The sequence below is a fragment of the Calliphora vicina genome, chromosome 3, assembly GCF_958450345.1.
Source record: "Calliphora vicina chromosome 3, idCalVici1.1, whole genome shotgun sequence".
Taxonomy (NCBI): domain Eukaryota; kingdom Metazoa; phylum Arthropoda; class Insecta; order Diptera; family Calliphoridae; genus Calliphora; species Calliphora vicina.
The window spans coordinates 111206075-111231091 of record NC_088782.1 but is presented as its reverse complement, the minus strand read 5'-3'; the positions used below and the strand labels follow the sequence as shown (position 1 = coordinate 111231091).

At 31.7% G+C, this 25017-nt stretch overlaps 1 protein-coding gene across 1 annotated transcript in view; it reads right to left on the bottom strand.

Moving 5' to 3' along the window:
* Positions 1 to 1125: 1125 nt before the first annotated feature.
* Positions 1126 to 25017, bottom strand: part of LOC135954820 (F-box only protein 32) — a 37379-nt gene continuing 13487 nt past the window's right edge. The window contains exons 3-6 of the mRNA XM_065505055.1: positions 2557 to 2843; positions 2262 to 2443; positions 2108 to 2200; positions 1126 to 1929 (exon numbers count right to left, since the gene is read on the bottom strand). Of these exons, the coding sequence (XP_065361127.1) occupies positions 1546 to 1929; positions 2108 to 2200; positions 2262 to 2443; positions 2557 to 2843 (946 nt within the window). The 3' untranslated portion in view covers positions 1126 to 1545. The remainder of the gene's footprint in view (positions 1930 to 2107; positions 2201 to 2261; positions 2444 to 2556; positions 2844 to 25017) is intronic.

Sequence of the window (25017 nt, the reverse complement as noted above, 5' to 3'; positions counted from 1 at the left end):
GAACTAGAACTGAACTAGAACTGAACTAGAACTGAACTAGAACTGAACTAGAACTGAACTAGAACTGAACTAGAACTGAACTAGAACTGAACTAGAACTGAACTAGAACTGAACTAGAACTGAACTAGAACTGAACTAGAACTGAACTAGAACTGAACTAGAACTGAACTAGAACTGAACTAGAACTGAACTAGAACTGAACTAGAACTGAACTAGAACTGAACTAGAACTGAACTAGAACTGAACTAGAACTGAACTAGAACTGAACTAGAACTGAACTAGAACTGAACTAGAACTGAACTAGAACTGAACTAGAACTGAACTAGAACTGAACTAGAACTGAACTAGAACTGAACTAGAACTGAACTAAAACTGAACTAGAACTGAACTTGAACTAGAACTGAACTAGAACTGAACTAGAACTGAACTAGAACTGAACTAGAACTGAACTAGAACTGAACTAGAACTGAACTAGAACTGAACTAGAACTGAACTAGAACTGAACTAGAACTGAACTAGAACTGAACTAGAACTGAACTAGAACTGAACTAGAACTGAACTAGAACTGAACTAGAACTGAACTAGAACTGAACTAGAACTGAACTAGAACTGAACTAGAACTGAACTAGAACTGAACTAGAACTGAACTAGAACTGAACTAGAACTGAACTAGAACTGAACTAGAACTGAACTAGAACTGAACTAGAACTGAACTAGAACTGAACTAGAACTGAACTAGAACTGAACTAGAACTGAACTAGAACTGAACTAGAACTGAACTAGAACTGAACTAGAACTGAACTAGAACTGAACTAGAACTGAACTAGAACTGAACTAGAACTGAACTAGAACTGAACTAGAACTGAACTAGAACTGAACTAGAACTGAACTAGAACTAGAACTGAACTAGAACTAGAACTGAACTAGAACTAGAACTGAACTAGAACTGAACTAGAACTGAACTAGAACTGAACTAGAACTGAACTAGAACTGAACTAGAACTGAACTGGAACTGAACTAGAACCGATTGATCAGCTGATTTTAATTAGTTTTGAAAGCCTTAATTAAATTTCATACTAAAACAGTTTGTCAACATTTTATACAAAATATTAAAAGAGTTTACAATTCGTTATACAAAATTATAGTAAATTTAATATAAAATTATTATGTTCTTATTGGCTAAAATTGAGCCTTTAATTTCAAAAAAATATATACAACAAACATAAATTTAAGAAAATTAAGAACAAAAGGAGTATTATTAAAACTTAAAGTTGGGTCTATAGAAATTCTATTGAAATTCTTAACAAAATCTATCTAAATCATTTCCCAACTCATGTTTCTATTTAAAAATTGTAATAGAATCTCATTCTCCTTACTTTCTTTCATTTTATATTTCTGTTTTAAATTATTTATTTATTTTTTTTATTTTTATTTATTTTTTTATCACCATTAGCTTTTAAATAATAAAATCGTTTTTTTTAGTTTTTCTGGTTTTGAGTTTCTTTTTTTTTATATATATGAACCTATAATCTATAAATCGTAAATTTACAATGAGAAAAATTTTAAAAATTGTGCCGGTGGTACCGGCTGCGTTAGAGCCAATTGACCACCGGCATCTTCTAGTCTTTGTTTATAGTCGGGACTTTGATCTACAATACAGGGATGACCATCCGATGGCCAGAATAGGCAACAACAATAGCGACACAGCGACAATATTTCGGCATATTGATAGTCATCAGTTAGACCATAGGTGCGTCTCAATTGATGATAGAATTTCTTGCCGTCCTTGACATCGTTCATGTGTTTCATTTTGTTTAGTTCTAAAATGGAATCGATTTGATTTTGATTGAAATGAAAACGTATCAATTCACGCCAAATGCGCTGTTCGTTGACCAGTTTCGACATGATTTTCCAGGCGTCGGCGGAGGCCTAAAAAGGAGGGGAAAGAGAGAAGAGAATTTGATTTATAAATATTTAAACATATAGAAGGAAATATAAAAACGATAGCCGACTGATTTATAGATATGATGTCCGATATCCATAGTTATAAAACTTCACTTGACATTATCTTGAAAATTACAAGTTCTTGTTTAAATTTTTTATTTACCTCTAAATCTCTGTGATCACCAATGCGCAATATTATTTCTCTAATACATTCTTCGGGTAGATCATGCAGTTTTGGACGTATTTCGGGACCAGGCTAAATACAAAACAAACATAATTAAAAACATGTTAAACTAACAAAATTTGTATAAACAAACCTCTCTTATTTCAATTTGACTGGCTACTTGTTGTATACGTTTAATGGTCTCAACATGTTCCTGCCATAAATTCGAACTGCCCAATGGTTTGCCCCAACATTTTTGATTTTCCTGATACACAATATGCTGCAGTTGCACAGCCAGGCCACGTAAAACATTCAAATGTTGTTGACTATCACTGACTGAAATAAAAAATAAAGAAAACAATTTAACAAACCGGAAATGAACATTTAAAAATACAAAAACAAAATGTCACGAACAGGTTTTAAATGAAAAAGGAAATAAAACAACTTACCATGCGATGCCACCTCTTCGACCATTTGCAGCAATTGCTTCTGGGCACTGCCCGACAAATTGGCAATGCCTTTGTGTGCCACCAGCAGCCTCAGCAAAGCACAAATATAATGGAAACGTCGACGATCGCGTACTGAACTGCGGAAATCTAAACGACGTACGGCTTCACCCAGTCCATTAAAACCGGCTATTTCCCTGGTACATCTAATGGTAATGTGGCAGTGCGGTGGTATAGTTTCCTCGTTGTTATCATCACTTTCATAGTTGTCTTCGTTAGTGGATGGAAGTCTATATACATACATGTAAATTGCATTACAATGTGAAAGAAGAAATGAAAAATTAAGGTGAACAAGATGTAATCGATTGTTAAATAAATGATTTAATGAAATTTCAATTACAATTATGTATGTAAGTGTGTATAGTTGCTTTGCAACCATTTTCTTTTTTTATTCAAGCCATTAAGTTTATGAAAGTTGAATGGCTACTGGCTGTCAGTAAAAACAGAGAATGAAAAATTATTGTAACGTTAAAGTTTTAGAAAGTTAAATAATTTATTTAATAACAGCTGTGAAGATGTAAGAGATATGGAAAACAAATTTTACAGAAACTAAAAAGTAAATTTTCTTAGAAATTAATCGGTTTTACATCATTTCAGAATTTAATATGTCTATGCTATCTTTATACCCTACACCACCATAGTGGGGATGGTATAATGCGTTTGTGCAGATGTTTGTAACGCCCAAAAATATTAGTCTAACACCCACCACTTTCTGAGTCGATTAAACGATGTCCGTCCGTCTGGCTGGTTGTCTGTCCATGTAAACCTTGTGCGAAAAGTACAGGTCGCAATTTTAAAGATATTTCCATCAAATTTGATACATATTATTTTTTCGGCCCATGGACCAAGCTTATTGAAACTGGCTGAAATCTGTCCATTATTTCACTTAGCCCCCATACAAATGTCCTCCCGAAATTGGACTTTATCGAGCATAAATGTTTAATTTACATATGTATCTCCACAGATTCCGCTCCAAATAAGTTTTATATATACAAAATTCATGTCATCAATTTTTTTTACGATCGGTCCATAATTAGTCATAGCTCCCATATAGACCCGCTTCCGAAAATCACTTTAACGTTCATAAATCTCTTAAAAATGTTGGTATACACACAAAATTTAACATAAATAACCTTCATATAGAAATAAATCACACGACCTAATTTCATGGTGATCGGTCCATAATTGGTCATAGCATCCATATAAGGCCCACTTCCGAATATTAATTTTTGATGTTTTTGAAAAGAAAAAAATTTTGCTCATTTACTTAGTGTAGGGTATTATATGGTCGGGCTTGACCGACCATACTTTCTTACTTGTTTTTACTTGTCTTCAAATTTTACACTATTTCAGACTTTTCCTAGTTATTTTTGCAAAAAATCTTGCACGATTTTTTTTAATTATTAAAAATGTTATAGATATTTGAAAAGTAGAAAAAAATTCCTTTAGTTTGATGTATAATATGTATGTCTATTTTATATTTACCACACGACAAATTAATGGCTTCAAAATAAACAACTCATAAAGTAAATTGCTTCATCTTGTAGTTGTCTTACATGTAAGGTAATGCAGTGACCTAAAGTCGGTAATACAGTGACCAAGTTTAAAAAATATCCAGTAAATTGTTATTTTGAATCCAATAATTTGTTTAAACGCAAAGACAAGATAGATAATAATACATAGATAGATAATAATTTATCTTCTTTTCAAAACCTTTAAAATTTTTTAATAATTAAGAAATTCATGGAAGAAAAAAGTTATTTCAGTTCAGTTTTTATATGTAAATGTTTCAGAATGAAATTTTTTGATAATATAGAATTTTTAGTTCAAAATGCTTTAATTGCTAAAAATCTTTAAATTTTTTTATTAAAAATCCGAAAATTAAAAAATTTATCAAAAAACACAAAAGTTTTTATTTTTATATTTTTACAAATTCTGCTTAATTTTGAAAATTTTATTAAAAATTTTGGGTGTACTTAAAATTGCGGAATTTTTAACCATTATTTTGAAATATTTGTACAATTTAAATTAGTTCAAAGTATTGGCCATTGTTATCTATGACCTTTTCCCATCATTCTGGCAACATATAGATTTCGAGCCGAATGAACTGTTCATCTTGTGAGGCCAAGAATTAAGCCAATTTCGGATACTCTGTTCTGAGAAAGCGTTCTGCATCGAACGAAACAAATAGTAGTAGGATGGTGCAAGTTCTGGACTATAAGTCTGGTGAGGTAAAACTTCCCAACCTTTTCTTTCTGTGGCCTAGCGGTGTCATGATAGAATATTACGTTTTCATGTCTGGCCAGATATTCTGGGTGTTTTTCGGTAAAGCTTCCTTGTGATGGTCTGGTACTACCAAATACAGAGCATTACCTTGGGGTCATGGAGTTTTTCATCGCAAGTAATGATTCAGTGCAAAAATGATTTTCTTTTATAGCGTTCAAGCAGCATTTCAGATACACAAAATCGTCTTTCAAGGTCTCTCGGCTTCAATTTGTATGGATGAATAGTGCTGCTTGTAAACGTTTTGAAATTGCTCCATGAGTAGCTCCCAATTATTTTTATACCCTTCACCTTCGTGAAGAATATATGTATATTCTGGATCCTTATAGATAGCGGAGTCGATTAAACAATGTCCGTCTTTCTGTCTGTTGAAATCAACATTCCGAAGCCCCCAAATAACTAACATACACGTTTCATACATCAATATCTCCGGAATTCTTCCGGTTCGGTTGCTATTTAAAATCAAGAAAACCAGGACAAACTCGATTTTTGACCTATATCTGGATTACTAAGTCATTAATATAGACAATATGGATATCTAATGATAAATATTTCAAAGACGTATATAAGACTATAGTAAGTTGGATCTATAATGGGTCAAGATCGGGAAAAATATATTTTAACTCGAATTTTTTTTTTTTACCAAAAGATTTTTTTTCGCTTAATATTAAAAAAAAAATTGAAAAAACAAAAAAAAAAATTTTAAAATTAAAAAAAAAAACAATTCGAAAAATTTTGTTTTTTTCCCAAAAATTAAAAAACAACTGGAAAAAAAAATAAATTTTGTTTACCTAAAAATATTTATTTTGAAGTATAATGTGGTGAATAGTATATAAGATTCGGCACAGCCGAATATATACTTGTTCAAGCTCTTGTTGAGTTAGACAACAATCTTCATGAAGTAATGCCTGCAATTCTTGTTCTTCAATATTTTTTGGCTGGCCTGTCAAAATAACCACTCCTGAACCGCACATATTATCTCTCGCACGTTGAAACCCATGAAAAACATTTACCATAAGCTTTGGTGAGCAATTGGTGGGCTTTAGCGACACTTTTTTTCGTATTAAAGAAGTAAAACAAAACTTCCCGCATTTGACGCTTTGTTGGTACAAAATTCAACATTTTCGAAGCAAAAAAAACTTTGTTGTTTACACTATAATGTTCAATAACTAAGTGAGAATAAATGACAGATATATATCCTTCAAAATGACATATAAGTTGTTAAAAGCAAAAACCGCGTTCAAAAGATACGAAATCTATTGTAAAACCCGAATTTTTAAGACATACACCCACCCAATACAATCACCCTTATCGCGAATCAATATTTCACATGAAATATGTTCCCTTTTCCCATTTTTCGTTCATAAACTTTGTTCATGTGAAAAAATTCTCCATGTTGGGAAATTTTTAGATGGAATTTTGTAAACAATAAACATCTGTTACGAACAAAATCAACTATTGTGAATGAAAAGTTCAGGGGAATATCACGATAGCAATTTTCCCTTCGAGGGAAATGGATATTTCATGGGAACATAAATTTCACATGTTTTTCACGATAGGGGTGAATATTTCGGATCGAATCAAAAACAGAAAATTTAGGATCGTTTTAAATTTTTCATATCGCTCATTTGCTGCAACAACATCATAACTCAAAATTCGGGTGTTTTGAACTGAGTAATACCAAAGAATATATAGAATATATATCTTTATATATATAATTCTTCTGTACGTGTGTTAGTAACTGAACTCCTCCTTAACGGCTAGGCCGATTTCGATGAAATTTTTTGAGTGTGTTAGAGTGGGTCCCTGGATGGTTTAGATTCACAATTGACCTAAATAGGTACATACATATATATATTCTTTGATAATACAAAATATGCGTCGGTCTTTAGTCTTTCATATAGTTTTATCAGTTTTATAAAAAGTCTACTATTTTTTGTATGAGAGTGTTTTCTTGTTGACAAGTAAAATGTTGGGTTAAATTAGTATCTACTATTTAAATCAGGTTTTATTTCAGAAATCGCATGATTTGTTGAAAATTTATTTAAGAAATAGTAAAATGTCATAAAACATTCAAAGTCGTTTTTCTCGAAACGACTTTTTTTTAATTTTGACGTTGTTACAGCAAATGAGCGATATGCTTATGATCCCACCCAGGGATTATCTATAAAGTCTAAATTAAACTTGAGAGTAACTCTTCTATAGTGATGGGAAGTTTTAATTTTTCCCAATTTCCTCCGTATCTACGGCTAATGTTACGAGTTTAAATTGAGTCAGCTATAAGTTTTGTTGAACAGAACATCAATTAAACTGTCGCTAAACATTTTTGTAGACGTTTTTACCTTTTAAAAACAGTGGTTTATTTCCTTTAAATAAACCTAATTCTCTTGATTGCAAATAAAAGCAGTTTAGTACTTTAAAATTGTAACAATTCTGTATTTATTGAAACGTACGCAACAACAGTTTAAATAGTTACTCTGTGTTTTAATACACACACTTCTATTACGCAGTTTTTAATGTACAAGAATGTATTGGCAATGCCGTTAACACCACCTATGATTACCTAAACTAACTGCAACCGCTGCCACTATTTATATACATTAACATCTTCTAGCAGTTTCATGAATTCTCTTAACGGACAAAACTAGAATGTTCCACTTCTAGAGCTTTTAGCAGCTTCAATGTTAATGTTAGCAGCTTTAACATTTAATGTTGCCATACTTACGAACAATGTTAATAACAGCGTGTAATCAACATTGTTGATAAGTAGAAGAAATGTTTATAAACATGATGAATGCTGCAAGCAGTCGTTACATATCGTTAAATTCAAATTTATAGTACAATTTCGTAACATTATTTTAGATCGAATCTTAAAAACAAAATTGGTTGCGTATTAAATTTTGAAAATACCCTATGTGCCACAGATATTCTATAAGGTCTGAATTCAAAACATAAACTTAACAGTACCATTTCAATAGCCATGGAAATTTGTATTAAAGATTTATTTCCACTGTTTTGGTATTACCCCGCAGCTATGACTGAGGTTAAATTAAGTTAACCTTAAGTTTAGTTGAACCAAACTCTAATTAAACTGGCGCTAAAGTTATGGTTTTGCTGCATTGAATTATTATCAGTTAATTATGTACATTTTGACAGTTATTTTCTAGGATTAACTAAGACCCCTTTCTCTTGTGTTTGTAGATGTCAGAGGTAATGTCGGGTTAAGGAGAAGAAAATTTTGCATGCTGTTTTGTTGTTGGGCAAGAGACTTGCGCAACTTAATTGCCTAGTGTTAAAGGGATCTTAAGAGAGTTTTATTAATATCGGAGTACTTATACGTTTAGAAATTACAGATTTATTTCAATTTTTTTCGAAATTCCCCGTAGCTGAGACTGATATTTCAAATAAGAGTTTAGTTGGTGTTAACCTTTAGTTTAGTTGAACATAAAGCCAATTAAACAGGCGCTAAACCAAATTATGATCAGTTAATTGTGTACATTTTCATAGTTATTTCCTAAGTTTAACTTAACCCCGTTTGAAAAGCAACATAAACCTGTTTAAATTTAATCCTTAAGATTTTAAATTTAATTTTAAACCTTTTTTTAAACTATTAATTGATTTGCCACGAAATTGCAATTTGTTCTGTCTAACCTCGCCCCCCTTCATCCTTGACCAACAAACACTCACTCACTCAGCCAGCATCATTATAATATTCCTAATTACATGTTAAATGCCTGTGTGTGTTACATTTCTAAGGTCATGTAATGTTGGTTGGCTATTTTGGTTTTCGGTTTGAGTTTGATTTTGATATTTCTCTTTTATCTGGCATTTTTTTTTGTTGTTGCTTGTTTGCTGTCAAAAAAACACCAGAACACATCAGCTTGTCCAGTGTCCTTGTAGAATTTGTTGTTGTAGTTGTTGTTGTTTTATGCCTCTTTTTCAAATATGTATCCTTGAAGGCTTGTGTTGCAATTGAGTGTATGTGTATGTATAATCATTATGATGCAATATTGTTTTTCGTTTTTCTCTTTTAATTGAGTTTTTTTTTGGTTGTTTTGTAAGGTTTAGGTTTTAATTACAAATTGGTATCAATTTAAGTTTAATTATTTTATTTGTAATAAATATCAAAAGTTTGTTGCTAAACCGAGAGAAAAAACCAGCGAAAGAAAACATGACCGGAATATGTAATTAAGAACTTTTTAAAGCTGTGAACCAATTACTCTTAAACACTTAAATGAACTTAAAGGACATTATTTAAAAGGAAATACATAAAATATTTTAAATATGAGACAGGATTTCCACAAGGCTTTTAAATGAAAGATAGGTACCCTTCAAAATGACATATAAGTTATTAAAAACAAAATCTCGTATTTTTAAGTCCAAATAAGATTTTGGATCGTTCTAAATTTTTCATATGCTTGATGTGGCCTTACGATCCCACCCAAGGATTTTCTATAAAGTCTAAATTAAACTTAAACTCGACAGTAGCTCTTCTATAGTGAAGGGAAGTTTTATTAAAATCTGACCTGCCGTTTATAAATTACGGATAAAATTCCACTTTTTGTTCGGATTCCCTCCTTATCTACTACAAATACCAGTTTAAATTGAGTAAGCTATAAGTTTAGTTGCACAATGCCGTTGATTTTAATTCTAAAAGCGCCTAAGATCAACTAAACTGACTGCAATCGCTGTCACTATTTATATACAGTGCCATCTTCCAGCAGTTTCATGAATTATCTTAACTGAACAATACTAGAATGTTCTACTTCTAGAGCTTTTTGCAGCTTCAATGTTAATGTTAGCAGCTTTTGATAGGATACATAGCTGTCATTTATGCTCACTTAGCTATTGAATATTATAGTGTAAACAACAAAGTTTTGTTTTGCTTCGAAAATGTCGAATTTTGTCTAAACTGTTTTGATTTACATCTTTAATTTTAACAAGTAAGAGAGCTATATTCGGCTGTGCCGAATCTTATATACCCTTCACCAAATTACACTTCAAAATACAAATTTTAAATATTTTTAGGTAAACAACATTTTTTTCCAAAGTTGTTTTTTTAATTTTTTGGAAAAATTTTTTTTTAAATTTTTTTAACTTTTTAAAATTATAATTTTTTTTTAAATTCTAAAAAAAAATTTTTGTTTTTTAAATTTTTTTTGGTGAAAAAAAATTCGGATTAAAAAATATTTTTTTCAGATTTTGACATTTTGTAGGTCCAACTTACTATGGTCTTTTATACATCGTTGCAAAGGTCTTTGAAATTTCTATCATTAGATATCCATATTGTCTATATTAAGGAGTTAGTAATCCAGATTTAGGTCAAAAATCGAGGTTGTCCTGGTTTTTTCCCTCATATCTCAGCCATTTGTGGACCGATTTTACTGATTTAAAATAGGAAACTTCTCGAAAGCATGTCTGACGGAATTATTGAAGATTTGGATCCCGAAAATACCTGGGATCTTCAGAAAATTGATTCCAACAAAGAGACAGACAGGCGGACATGGCTTAATCGACTCCGCTATCTATAAGGATCCAGAATATATATACTTTATAGGGCCGGAATTGAAAAATGTAGAAATTACAAACGGAATGACAAACTTATATATACCCTGCTCACGAAGATGAAGGGTATTCAAAAAATGCCGATGAAGCACAGCGATTGCTCACCAAAGCTTATGATGAATGAGTTCCATCGGTTTCAACGTGCGAGAGATGGTTTGTGCGGTTCAGAAGTGGTGATTTTGACACAGAAAACAAATATCGCCCATGCCAGCCAAAAAAGTTTGAAGACCAAGAATTGGAGGCATTACTCTATGAAGATTGTTGTCCATTTCATCAAGAGCTTGCAAAATCATTGGGAGCTACTCAAGCAGCAATTTCAAAACGTTTGCGAAAAGCAGAATTCATCCAAAAGCAGGGAAATTGGTTATCATACAAATTGAAGCTGAGACGATTTTGCATGTCCGAAATTCTGCATGAACGCTAGAATAGAAAATAATGTTTGCACCGAATTATAACTTGCGATGAAAAATGGATCTATTACGATAACCCGAATCGCAAGAGATCGTATATAAAGGCAGGTCAACCAGCCGAATCGACACCAAAGGCAAATATCCATGGCGCTAAGGCAATCTTCTGTATTTGGTGGGAGCAAAAGGGTCCTATCTATTATGAGCTGCTGAAATCTGACCAGACCATCACAGGGAACCTGAACCGAACGCAACTGATTAGTTTGAAGGGAGACATGAAACCGTAATTCCATAATGACAACGCTCGGCGACATGTTGCAATACCAGTTAAAAAGACTGTCTGTGGCAGACTGTGCCTCGTCCGACTACTATTTGAATTGATCGATGCAAAACCTCACTCTGGGATACGCTTCACTTTGGAACAGAGTATCCGATATTGGCTTAATGCATTCTTGGCCTCAAAAGATGAGCAGTTCTTTTGCCGTGGAATCCGTATGTTGCCATGAAACATGGAATTGAAACCGAGAGACCTTGAAAGACGATGTTGCATGTCTGAAATAATGCTCGAACGATATAAAAGAAAATAAATTTTTGCACCGAATCATTACTTGCGATGAAAAATGGATCCATTACGATAACCCGAAGCATAGGAGATCGTATGTGATGTTCGGCCAACCAGTCGAATCGACACCAAAGCCAAATATCCATGGCTCTAAGGTAATGCTCTGTATTTGGTGGGATCAAAAGGGTACTACCTATTATGAGCTGCTGAATCTGGCCAGACCATCACAGGGAACCTATACCAAACGTTTAAAGCGAGTATTGGCCGAAAGATACAAAAAACTATGAAATTACATGTTACTCCATTTAAAAAATAAGCTGACAGGTGTTTCGTACTTTTTCGAAATTCGAACCTTTTAGGGGAGAAAACGGGTAAAAACTGTATTTTGGTACTTTTTTGGCACCCTATGTATCTTTTAAACCAATAAATATAGAAACAAAATTTAAATCGTATTCTTTACTTATCAAAAAATAAAAAATATAAGTTTGGTACTTTTTGGAAAATTGTGTTTATTTTTGGTACTTTTTCATAAAATATGTTTTTCTATAATTTGACATCGACATACGAATATTTTACTATGAGCTTCCACCACGATACAGAAAATTATTTTAATAATATTTTACCACGGCAATGGGGATAAAAATGGTACCAAAAAGGGGATAAAATCGGGAAAATACATTTTATTGCCGATTTTGATAATTTTTTTAACATTGGTTCCTGGATTCATACAAAAATTAACTAACAGGTTGTTATTTGGAACTTGAGTGCCATGGTGTATTTTAGGCCAAATCCGGGTAAACAGTTTGGTACTTTTTTTAAAACATATTTATTATTGGGCACATTAACATAGATTTTAATCGATTGAGACATGTCTGTAGCATAAACAACTTTTGCAAAATGGAATATTTTTAAATTTCAAACTTGAGGGGTGTTCAAGGAGGAAAAGGAAAATTGGTACTTTTCTCCTAATGGTACCTTTTTAATATTTTAAATTATTTCACTTATCGACATTAAAGTTAGATGATATGTATCTGAGTGAAGTTAGTGTTAGAAATAAAGGAATATATTTAGGTACCAAAATGTGAGAACTGAACTATAGATACTTTTTCATTCTTCTAATGGTACTTTTTGAATTTTATATTACAATGGATTTAGAAACATGAAATTAAGCATACATGGTCCTAAGTGAGTGAGAACTCTAGGGGGTGACTTTTTGGTACTTTTTCTTTATTCGAATGGTACTTTTTGTAATTTCTTCACCAATGAACCTAGAAACATGCAATAAAGCTTATATGGAACCGAGTGAGTGGGAAACCACAAGTGTGGACTTTCTGGTACTTTTTCTATATTCTAATGGTACTTTTTTGAAATTTCTATAACAATGGACTTAGAAACATGAAATTAAGCATACATGGTCCTAAGTGAGTGAGAATTCTATTGGTAGACTTTTTGGTACTATTTCTTTATTCGAATGGTACTTTTAGTAATTTCTTCACCAATGAATTTATAAACATGAAATAAAGATTATATGAATCGAGTGAGCGGGAGACTTAATAGTACTATTTCTTTCTTCTAATAGGGGTGGCGAAGCGCGCCGGGTCTGCTAGGGTTGAATATTTGTCAAGTATAGACAGGGGGTTATTATCAGAGGCAGTATTTCAAATGCGGATTGGAATTGTATATTACCACCCCCAAAAATTATATGCTGTCATGTAGTAAATAATATTATTTAAACTAAAAATAAACTATCTAGTATATTTCATTAAGTAATTAAAAATACTTTAAATGCAGTGTCAAATAAATCGCGTCATAAAAATGTATTTATTGTATTTTTGTAAAAACAAAACCCATTATAGATGTCAAAGCGGTAAGTGTAACAGAGTATTTTCTTGTAAAAACAAAAATAATTAATTAATTTAGTTTTCATGTTAATTTACTGTTGAAAAAAGCCCGGCGAAGAAAAGTTCATAAACGACGAAATGAAAAATATGTATTTAAAAATAGCTGCAAAATGTGTATTCAGTTTAAAGTCTTAGCTTCTTGAGAGTACGTATACGTACATACATACATGTAGTATGTAATGAAAATATTTATGGGTTTATATTTTTAAACATACACAGATGCTACACCATTTACAATTGTATTTCAGATTTTTCTAATTTTATTACAGAAATTTCCAATTGTACAAATAATATAAATTTCAAATAATTAAAATGGAAATTTCAGAAATTCCATTGGAAATTTCTGAAAAACAAATAATAGGAAATCTGATATACAAATGAAAGTTTCTGAAAATCAAATGGAAACTTCTGAAGTATAATTGAAATATTCTTTAATTTAATTAGAAATTCCTGAAATACAATTGCAAATGGTGTAAAATATTTAGAGATACAAAAATGGTTGAATGAATTGCTTATACTTTTAGTTTGCCAGCCAGCCATTGCCTAGGAAAACTCCAAATGTTTCTGTATAAAAATATCTTATGACTATTCAGTTTATTGTGTATGAAGAGAAAAACATACAAGATTTCTTTGTTAAAGAAAAATATATAAACCAAAAGGTAAATGAACGTTTGATGGCTTGACATAATGTCGTTGAATGATTTATCAACATCATGTGGTTTTTTTTTCTCTGCTTTATTTTACTTCAAAAATATAAATAGTAAATTCGTTGTAATTCAAATAAATAACATTTAATCTTAGGATTTGAAAATGTTTTCCAATAAGAGATGATGCTGCATTATATTTAGTTTTTATAAAAACAAGTAAGAGAGCTATATTCGGCTGTGCCGAATCTTATATACCCTTCACCAAATTATACTTTAAAATAAAAATTTGAAATATTTTCAGGTAAACAAAATTTATTTTTTTTTCCAAAATTGTTTTTTTAATTTTTTGTAAACAATTTTTTTGGAATTGTTATTTTAAATTTTCAAAATTTTCAATTTTTTTTTTTGTTTTTTCAATTTTTTTTTTTTTTGTGAAAAAAAAGTTTGGTTTAAAAAATATTTTTCCGATTTTGACCCATTTTAGGTCCAACTTACTCTAGTCTTATATACGTCGTTGCAAAGGTCTTTGAAATATCTATATTAATGTCTATATCTATATTAATGTCTTAGTAATTCAGATATACATAGGTCAAAAATAGATCAAAAATCGAGGTTGTCCTGGTTTTTTCCTCATATCTCAGCCATTTGTGGACCGATTTTGATGATTTGAAATAGTAAACTTCTCGAAATCATGTCTGACAGAATTATTGAAGATTTGGATCCTGAAGATATCTGGGGTCCTCAGAAAATTGATTTCAACAGACAGACAGACGGACATGGCTTAGTCGACTCAGCTATCTATAAGGATTCAGAAAATATATACTTTATAGGGTCGGAAAATTATATTGTGGAAATTACAAACGGAATGACAAACTTATATATACCCTTCTCACGAAGGTGAATGTTGCACTAATTAAATGATTTGAAGGTAAATATATTTATTGTTGGCATTGAAATTGGAAAGTATTTAATACTATTCTTAATTCTCAAATATTTGAAGTTAATTTAAAAGAAAATGGTTTGAAAATCTCAATTTCATATCAAATTTTATTCTCAAGCCTAATATAAGATTTAAATTTTCTTTATATTTATAAAATTCCACTCAAACCTTTGACATTTGCTTTAAAATCATTCTCAAACTTTTGGCATTTGAAATCGTTCTTAAAATTTGAGTTAATGTTGTTTTAAAAAGAAATGGCTGTAAACTAGTATTACATATTTATCAATTTGTTATCATATGTTCTCAAATCATTATCAAACCTAAAAATATAATTAAATTTAAAAAAAAAAACTCTTTGGGAAAATGGTATCTACTCAATTTAAAATCAAATAAAATGTTCATTTGGATTTGTTTTCAAATCATTATCAAACATTTGGTGTTTGAAATATTTGGGTTTAAGAGTTTAAACAGTAACGTTTGAAAAATTGTATTTTCTCAATTTTATTTCAATTAATTTTTATACCCTATACCTTCGTGAGAAGGGTATATATAAGTTTGTCATTCCGTTTGTAATTTCCACAATATAATTTTCCAACCCTATAAAGTATATATATTCTGGATCCTTATAGATAACGGAGACGATTAAGTCATGTCCGTCTGTCTGTTGAAATCAACTTTCCGAAGCCCCCAAATAACTTACATACACGATTCATACATCAATATCTCCGGAATTCTTCCGGCTCGGTTGCTATAAAATCGAGAAAATTGGTCCACAAATGGCTGAATATAAGGAAAAATACAGGACAACCCCGATTTTTGACCTATATCTGGATTACTAAGTCTTTAATATAGACAATATGGATAACTAATTATAGATATTTCAAAGACCTTTGCAACGACGTATAGAAGACCATAGTAAGTTGGACCTACAATGGGTCAAAATCGGAAAAAATATTTTTTAACCCGAATTTTTTTTTCACCAAAAGTTTTTTTTTTGCTAAATATTAAAACAGAATTTAAAAAAAAAAATTGTTTAAAATCAATCGAAAAAAATTTTTTTTTTCAAAAAATGAAAAAAACAACTTTGGAAAAAAAATTAATTTTGTTTACCTAAAAATATTTAAAAATTTTATTTTGATGTATAATTTGGTGAAAATCGGTCCACAAATGGCTGAGAAAATCGGTCCACAAATGGCTGAGATATAATGAAAAAACCAAGACAACCTCGATTTTTGACTTATATCTGGATTACTAAGTCATTAATATAGACAATATGGATATCTAATGATAGATATTTCAAAGACCTTTGCAACGACGTATATAAGACCATAGTAAGTTGGACCTACAATGGGTCAAAATCGAAAAAAAAAAAATAAATTTTGTTTAAAATTTTTATTTTGAAGTATAATTTGGTGAAGGGTATATAACATTCGGCATAGCCAAATATAGCTCTCTTACTTGTTTTATTCTAAATTTGATATTAAAACTGAATGTTTGCTTGATATCATTGGAAAAAGGTAAATTAACGTTTGAGCAAAAAAATGTGGAAAAATTTAAATTAAAGTAAAACAAATATAATGGTACCTATTATCAGGTTGTTTAATAAAAAATAATCCCACGATCCTTTTTAATCAAGTACATAGTATTAAAAATTAGACCAAATTAAACTGATTTGTAAATATTGTGAAGAAAATATGTCCAAGGAAAAATTTGAGACTTTCGAATTTCATAAAGGGTGAGAATGCACTTTTTTACTCTTACTGAGACAACCTAACACCACTGTTCTTGTAATTTAAAAACAAACAAACAAAAAAACAATACATATTTACCCCAGTTTACCTTAGATAACTTAACAATTTGCAATTAATTACAACTTTGCACACAAACACACTAAATTTAAAAGTTAAACATTTATCTTTGTTTTACAACCTTTAAGCTATTTATACTAGAGAGAAAAAACACAAAAAAAAATTAAAAAAAACAAAAAAAACTTTAGTAAAAATAAATACAAAATCTGACACATGCACATGTTTGTGGACAACAAAAACAACAACAGAAAAAAGGACTTTGTTCAATCAGCTGGCATATTTTGTGCATATTTTTTTTTATATTTTATGCAACAATTTGTTATAAATAATTATATGGATGCTGTTGTAAAGCAAAACTAAAAAAAGGACAACAAGAACAATTCATGCAAACACACTTCTCTCCACATAACGGTAATACCGAGCCACAATTGTGTACGTACATGACAAATGGCGAAAATAAACAACAATAACAGTACAACAAAGAAAGAGAGCGAAAAACATTGAAGAAATGAGGTGAAGGTTTCTATAGTGTGTATCCTATATACACATAAACATACATACATACCCAGCGGGAAAAAGATGCAGTAAAGAGGCCTTCCTAAAGGCCTTCTTTTGCAGACACAAGGACTTCTAGCCGCATTGCAAAATCATTTCAATTTTACACGGCGTGTCATTGCGAGCCAAGGCCTTGCACACTCGCTGCTGTTAGAGGGCTGAGAGAAGGCCTACTTAGGAAGGGCTACTAGAAGGCCTACTTTGCAAGGGCTTCTAGAAGACCTAATTGGGAAGAGCTATTAGAAGGTCTACTTTGGAAGGGATATTCGAAGGGCTGCTATATGGTCTTATGCCTGTACAAAAACCTGTTATTACTGACCTGTAGATGAATGTCATATGGAATACCTAGAAAGGTAGGACTACTGCAAAGACTGCAAAGTCTTATGGAAGTTCTACATGAGACGGGCTAAAAGTGAAAAAAGCATTAGAATAATGCATCAAAGGACGGCCTATGAAAAGTCGTGCATTTTCAGGTTTTATAGAACGTCTACCATGGAAGACCTATTTAAAGTCTTATTAGAAGATCTAAAATAAAAATATGAATTAAAATTAAGTTGTTTGTTTAATTTTTTGAAACATGATTATTTCTGATTGCATACTTAAAAAACAACAAAAATAAATAAGATGCCACATCAAGCAATTTATTGTTGTAAATTTTGTAAAGAGAGTTAATCAAAGAGATGCAGAGATTTTATTTTTTGATGTAGACTATTTTTATTTAACCACTTGTTATTAGAAGGGGATTCATAGGCCTTCTTGAATACCTTCTAAGAGCAGGCAGTGTGGAATGAGTATCGGATCTTTTAGAATGTGTAAGTATGCCATTTAGAAGCCCTACAAACTGAAGTCCTATCATTTTTTCCCGCTGGGTATATTTACTATATTTATATATGTATATGCACGTGTATATAGGATAAACTACTACCATTTTTTTTTTAGCCAGAGTTGTATGATGGTGGCAAAATTTTCTCTGCTATATAACTATAGCAGTACTTTATGCAATTGGGTACCTATAGACAGAAATATGTAGTATGTTGAAGATAAAATATACATAACTACAATAATAGTATAACTAGTATTTGTGGGCAGACTTTTCAAAGAATGCTTTGATTTTACAATACAGTAATTGCCAAAGGAAACCTATAGTAAGCATAGTTTAATTCTTTAAAATAAACACAAACTTTAAAGCAAAATTTGACGTTTCCAGTTAGTAATTTTTTTATTCTTAAGAAAAAAAATAATTTAAAAAAAAACAAATAAGAAAGTATAATACCCTTCACTAAGTAAAAGAGCAAAAACATTTTTCTTTTAAAATTTCAATAATTTATATTTTTGAGTGATTTTCTAAAGTGGGCCTTATATGGGAGCTATGACCAATTATGGACCGATCACCTTGAAATTAGGTCGTGTGATTTATGTCTTAATGAAAGTTATTTCTGTTGAATTTTGTGTATATACCAACATTTTTAGGAGATTTATGCACGTTTATGTGATTTTCGGAAGCTGGTCTATATGGGAGCTATGACTAATTATGGACCGATCGTAACAAAATTTGGTGACATGAATTTTGTATATATGAAACTTATTTGGAGCGAAATTTGTGTAGATACATATATAAATTAAACATTTATGACCGATAAAGTCCAATTTCGAGAGGACATTTGTATGGGGGCTAGGTGAAATAATGGACCGATTTCAGCCAGTTTCAATAGGCTTCGTTCTTGGGCCGAAAAAATTATATGTACCAAATTTGATCGAAATATCTTCAAAATTGCGAACTGTACTCTGCGCACAAGGTTTACAGGGACAGCCAGCCAGATGGACGGACGGACATCGTTTAATCGACTCAGAAAGTGATTCTAAGTCGATCGGTGTACTTTAAGGTGGGTGTTAGACCCACCTTAATTAATGCACAAACGCATTATACCCTCCCCACTATTGTGGTGTAGGGTATAAAAATACTCCCAGGACAAGAGAATTATTCTAATAATGAATACTAATGAAAATGGACATTATAAGTAAAGAGTTCGAAACTAAATGAATCTTGTAGAAATATGCGTTCCGATGAAGTCTTATTAGCAGGACTATGGCAATGTGAACTTTTAAGACTATTTTGACAAAAAGGAAATTGGGCAGCTTGAATCTAAATTATGATCGGTTTTGACATCGAAACGTTATAATTCGCGTAATTTACTAAATATATACACCAGGGGGTTACTCCCTAATTCGATTCGAAAGGAAATCTTTTCGAATTACAATGTGTTTAACACACATTTTCGCTTTCGCATTGAATTACGCAGTAACCGCCCAGTCGACGAATCAAATGTCTCAAGAGGTATTCCCATCATATTCACCCCTATCGCGAATCAATATTTCACACGAAATATTTTCCCTTTTCCTTTTTTCGTTCATCAACTTTATTCACGTGAAAAAATTCCCCTTGTTGTGAAATTTTTAGATGGAATTTTGTAAACAATAAACAGCTGCTACGAACAAAATCAACTATTGTGAATGTAAAGTTCATCGTGATATTCCCGATAGCAATTTTCCCTTCGAGGGAAATGGATATTTCATGGGAACAAAATTTCACATGTTATTGCCGATAGGGGTGATTATGAGGTTCTCATTTCTCAATTGCAACGAATGTTGAGACTATTATACTCCCTATCGGAAGACTCAAGATATGTATGATGCCTAAAACGTTTCTGATGGCATATCACCCGCCACTTCTTCCCAAACACCACTTCCTTCACACATTTAGTATTTTGAAGCTATCACAATGACATCCTGGAAATCATTACAATTGATATTGATTGATTTTTTATAGAAATATTGTATAATTTGGTCTCAGATGAAGCTGGACTCTTCCTTTTGGGATAGTAAGAGGAAAAGCCCAAACCATATTCTGTTCAAACACTGTCAGTGTTCAATTTTGAGAAAACTTTTCCAAATTTTTGTTTTTTAACAGCAGCGTGCCAATTTATTCCGCTCCCTTTAGCTCCTTATGGCACACGATAAATTAAAATTGTTATTATAGCCAAAATAACATTCTGTTCTAACACTGCTTAATTTTGAAAAACGTTTGAAAATTATTTGTTTTGTAACTTAAGGAAATCCCCAGTAAGATTCATAGTACTAACCAGGCTATTACAAGGACCAACATAACGATTTCTACATATGCACGAATGCAATGCACGTCGCGCTCCTTCTTAATAGAGATTTATCTTTAAGAAAAGAAGCTCTTTCGAAATTTTGTCTTAAAAGTTTTCTCAATAGACCGAATTAAACTATTCATGGAGGATTTAAGGTACTAACCAGACTGCTAGATGTACCAACTTGGCGAGTTCTCAATCTGAATAACATAACCCAATCCACCTCGTGTGACTTCACTATAAATATTTCGGTTTTAACCAACTGCACTGGATCGATCGAACCATGTTATCGTCTCTGAACACCCTGCCCCATATCAATCAAAGTAAAAGAGACTGGAACAACTTTTCTATCTAGTCTGCGCGGTACATACGAAGCTTGCCTGTTCATAGGGACATTTAAAGCACGGTCAAACCTTGGAGAAGACCAGGCCAGATCACAAATGTAACAATCTTGAGAAATTGTCACATTTCGATTGCTGGCAGATATAATTGTATCTTCACTTCAAAGATCTTTTGAATCTTTATAATATTAAATTTCGAATGATTTAATTGAATCTCTATAATATCAATTTCCTTAAAGCAAGTTTCGCAAAGCCCCAACCGCTCGTTTGTTACGAAATTTTAATCAATATTTATATCTCTGTGCTGAATCATGAAGTTAGCAGTTTGGTTCATGAGGTCAAGCTGAAAAGAGGACTAGTAATTTGAAGAACTCCATCTTGAGGTAAGGAGTTTTGAATGGATTTGCATTACTACCACTATATCCGATAATAAACAGTCTTTAATCACAGCTATTCATGCCAGAAGATGTTGCAGTGTCTGCCAATAAACTAAAACAACCAGAAGGATTATACAAGCTGGAGGATCTTATAAATCCAACTTGAAAATAGATTGAGTGATACCACTATTTACAAAGAAGAAAAAAACGAAGATCTTGGGAGATTTATAAAAGCTGTTGTCAATTATCCATAAAATTCTGGAAACTTTGGATCTCCTTATACTAAAATTAAATGGAGTAACATGCAATTTCAAGTTTTTTTGTATCTTTATTGGTTTTGAAGATATAAGATTACCGGATTTACCCGTTTTTACCCCCTAAACGTTCGAATTTCCAAAAATCCCTTCTTAGTGGATCGTTTTGGGGAGGGAGGAACCCAAAATTTCATGATTCTAGCTTCAGTCGTTTGGGCTGTGGGATGATGAATCAGTCAGTAACGTTACTCTTTTATATATATAGATACAAACTATATATGTATATACTAAAATACAAACTAACAAGCGCTCATCACTAGGATTACTTTCAAATGAACCACAGCTTTCCACTCTTTGGGATGTTCAAGAGTTCCCCAATAAATCAAAACTAACAGAGAATATTGGTGCAGATTTATTCAGGCTGAAATTTCGGCCATAAAGTTGAGGTACTACAGGATATTCATTGAGAATATCAGGATTCGTACCTTCAGATTGGAATATAAATGACGGGTATATCTTAAAGAGATGACGAGATATTATAAACTGGAGTTATTCTGGGTTCCGGTACATTCTGATGTACCTGGTAAAGATATAGCGCACGAACTGGCCTCTCTCGTTAGTAAGACGACGAGATCGATTATTTGGTTGGTGCGTTACATGTACTTTATGCTGTTGTTACTTGTTGTTTATGGGTCTGCTCACACAAGATGCTCTAACGACTACAACAGATCGTCGTCTTTGATAGGACTTCTACAATTCTAAACTGGAGTTATTCTGGGTTCCGGTACATTCCGCAGGTACCAAAGACATAGTGGACGAACTGACCAAAGCTGTCTCGCATTAGTAAGACGACCATATCGATTACTTGGTTGTTGCGTTACACAAACTGTAAGTTACTTGCACTTGATACTCTATGTTACTTGTTTATGGAACTGCTCACACCAGATGCTCCAACAACTACAACAGATCGTCGTCTTTGATAGGACTCTTACAAGATTGGCTACGATATATTCTAAACTGGAGTTATTCTGGGTTCCAGCACATTCTGATGTTTCTGGCAAAGACAAAGCGGACGAAATATTCAGGATATTCGGTGAGAATATCAGGATTCATACATTTAGAGATATTCTAAACTGGAGTTATTCTGGGTTCCGGGACATTCTGATGTACCTGGCAAAGACATAGCGGAGGAACTGGCCACAGCAGTCTCTCGTTAGTAAGACGACCAGATCGATTATTTGGTTGTTGCGGTACACAAACAGTAAGTTACTTGCACTTGATACAGTATGTAGCTTGTTGTTTATGGAATTGGTCACACCAGATGATCTAACATGACTCGTTATCGAACCTTAAATGGCGCGTACACGACTACAACAGATCGTAGTCTTTGATAGGGCTCTCACAAGATCAGCTGCGGATTGTGATAGCTGCATAATCCTGGAAAATTAATATTTCTTTGTTGTTTTGATGAAGAGGAGAAGGAAAATGTAGAACATCTCATCTGTCATTGCCCTGTTCTATCGGGAACTAGAACTGCAACAATGTGTAATCCTTTTCTGCACGACCTAACGGATCGACATTAGGAGGATGGATTCTTTCATTCGTGCATAAGGTTTGCTTCGGTCCTGATTTAAGGGAACGTAAAATGATATGTTATGACCCAAGTGAGCTGATATAACAGGCTGCCTTTATATATAACCTACAAAACCATTATGCCAACAGACTCCTTATATCCAATGCGTAAAATTGAAAAGAGGAAGAATAAGATTCTCCTCCCAAGATTGGCATAATATCTTAATGGCGTTCAGCATCAGCATTAATTGCATTATAGATAATATATAATTGGAAAACACTCTTTCAAGGTCTGCTTCATATATGAAGTACAACTCCATAGTGTTTTCGTATGTACTTGTTGGTGTCAGTCAGTTGAAAAATGAATATCTATTTGGTATGTACGATGAACTGGTACATAAACCTTCATAGAAAATATTATAAATTTGTGTGTATGTTGCATACAAATATTGAAAACTAGGTCATACTCAATTTATGGTCAAAAGTAATATTTGCAAAAAACCAAAACAGATCTAAAAATCACAATACCAATCGAAAAGTTTATTATTATTATTATTGATACTAGACAAAGAAAAATAAAAAATGGAGCAACAATTTCTCAAAATCTTAAAGTTAAATATTCTTGAAATTTTGAAATTGAAAACAATGAAATAGTTGTTGATGACCTTTAAGATAAACATTTATAATTACAAAATTCACGTGTTTTTTTTTTACAAAGTTCATTTAAAAAAGTTTCTTTTGTATTGATAAGAAACACATGTCTACATTTTTGTATATAAAATTTCAGTTTCATTTAAATAAATCCCATCATGTACACATTTATTGTAATATAAATAGAAAAAAAATACGTCTGTGTGGTTTATAATTTGTGTATTTCTTTTGATTTGTATTTTCTTAAAAATATGTATTCTTTGTAAGAATTTCTTACTGTGTAAGTTTATTGAAGTGGCTAATGATGCTTTAGTTTTGTATTCACACATTGAAATTGATTTGTCTTGTAATTAGGGTTTTTATCCCGGGAATTCCCGGTACAAATTTCCCGGGAATTTTGCCAATTTTTCACTACCCGATTCCCGGGATTTTTAGTCGGGAATCCCGGGAATTAAAAACTGACGAAAATACAAGTTAGAACTCTGTTTTTTCACCAAAAAACAGTGAAAAGATTTTTACAGTTTTTTGCTTATATTCTGGCAATAATAGACCGCTTATTATTATTCACCCCTATCGGCAATAACATGTGAAATTTTGTTCCAATGAAATATCCATTTCCCTCGAAGGGAAAATTGCTATCGGGAATATCACGATGAACTTTACATTCACAATAGTTGATTTTGTTCGTAGCAGCTGTTTATTGTTTACAAAATTCCATCTAAAAATTTCACAACAAGGGGAATTTTTTCACGTGAACAAATTTGATGAACGAAAAAAGGAAAAGGGAAAATATTTCATGTGAAATATTGATTCGCGGTAGGGGTGATTATTTATTTGGGGTTTTTCGCTTGAAAATTTAAAAAGAGAATTCATTATTTATAGAATTTATTTCTTATTGAATCATTCTAATTTCTATAAGTTTCTTCTTCAAATCCATAACAAAATAGCTTCAAAAATTTATTAAATGACAAAATTGTTCTTCAATTAAAATCTATTACAAAAAGGTTTAAGACCCTTTTTTCAATTAATTTTGTAAATGATTTGATTTAACAAAAATTTAATCATTCAAAGTTTGAATAAATTCTGTTATTAATTAACTTTAAAATTAATTAAGTTTAAACAAAGGCTTTGGAATGAATCTAAAAATTAAATATTAGGAATGGATTTATGGAATGAAAGGCTGACATTTAATTGCGGATTAAGATTTTAGTGAATTAAGCTCAAATTTTATTAATTAATTCGAAGCTCTGATATTTAATAATTATAACACTAAGTTTTTATATGAAATTTGACTATAATATTCCTAATTTACAGTATCATTATATATTTCGGGAATAGCCGGGTACCCGGGAATGTAGAAAAAAAATTCCCGATTCCCGGGAATCAAAA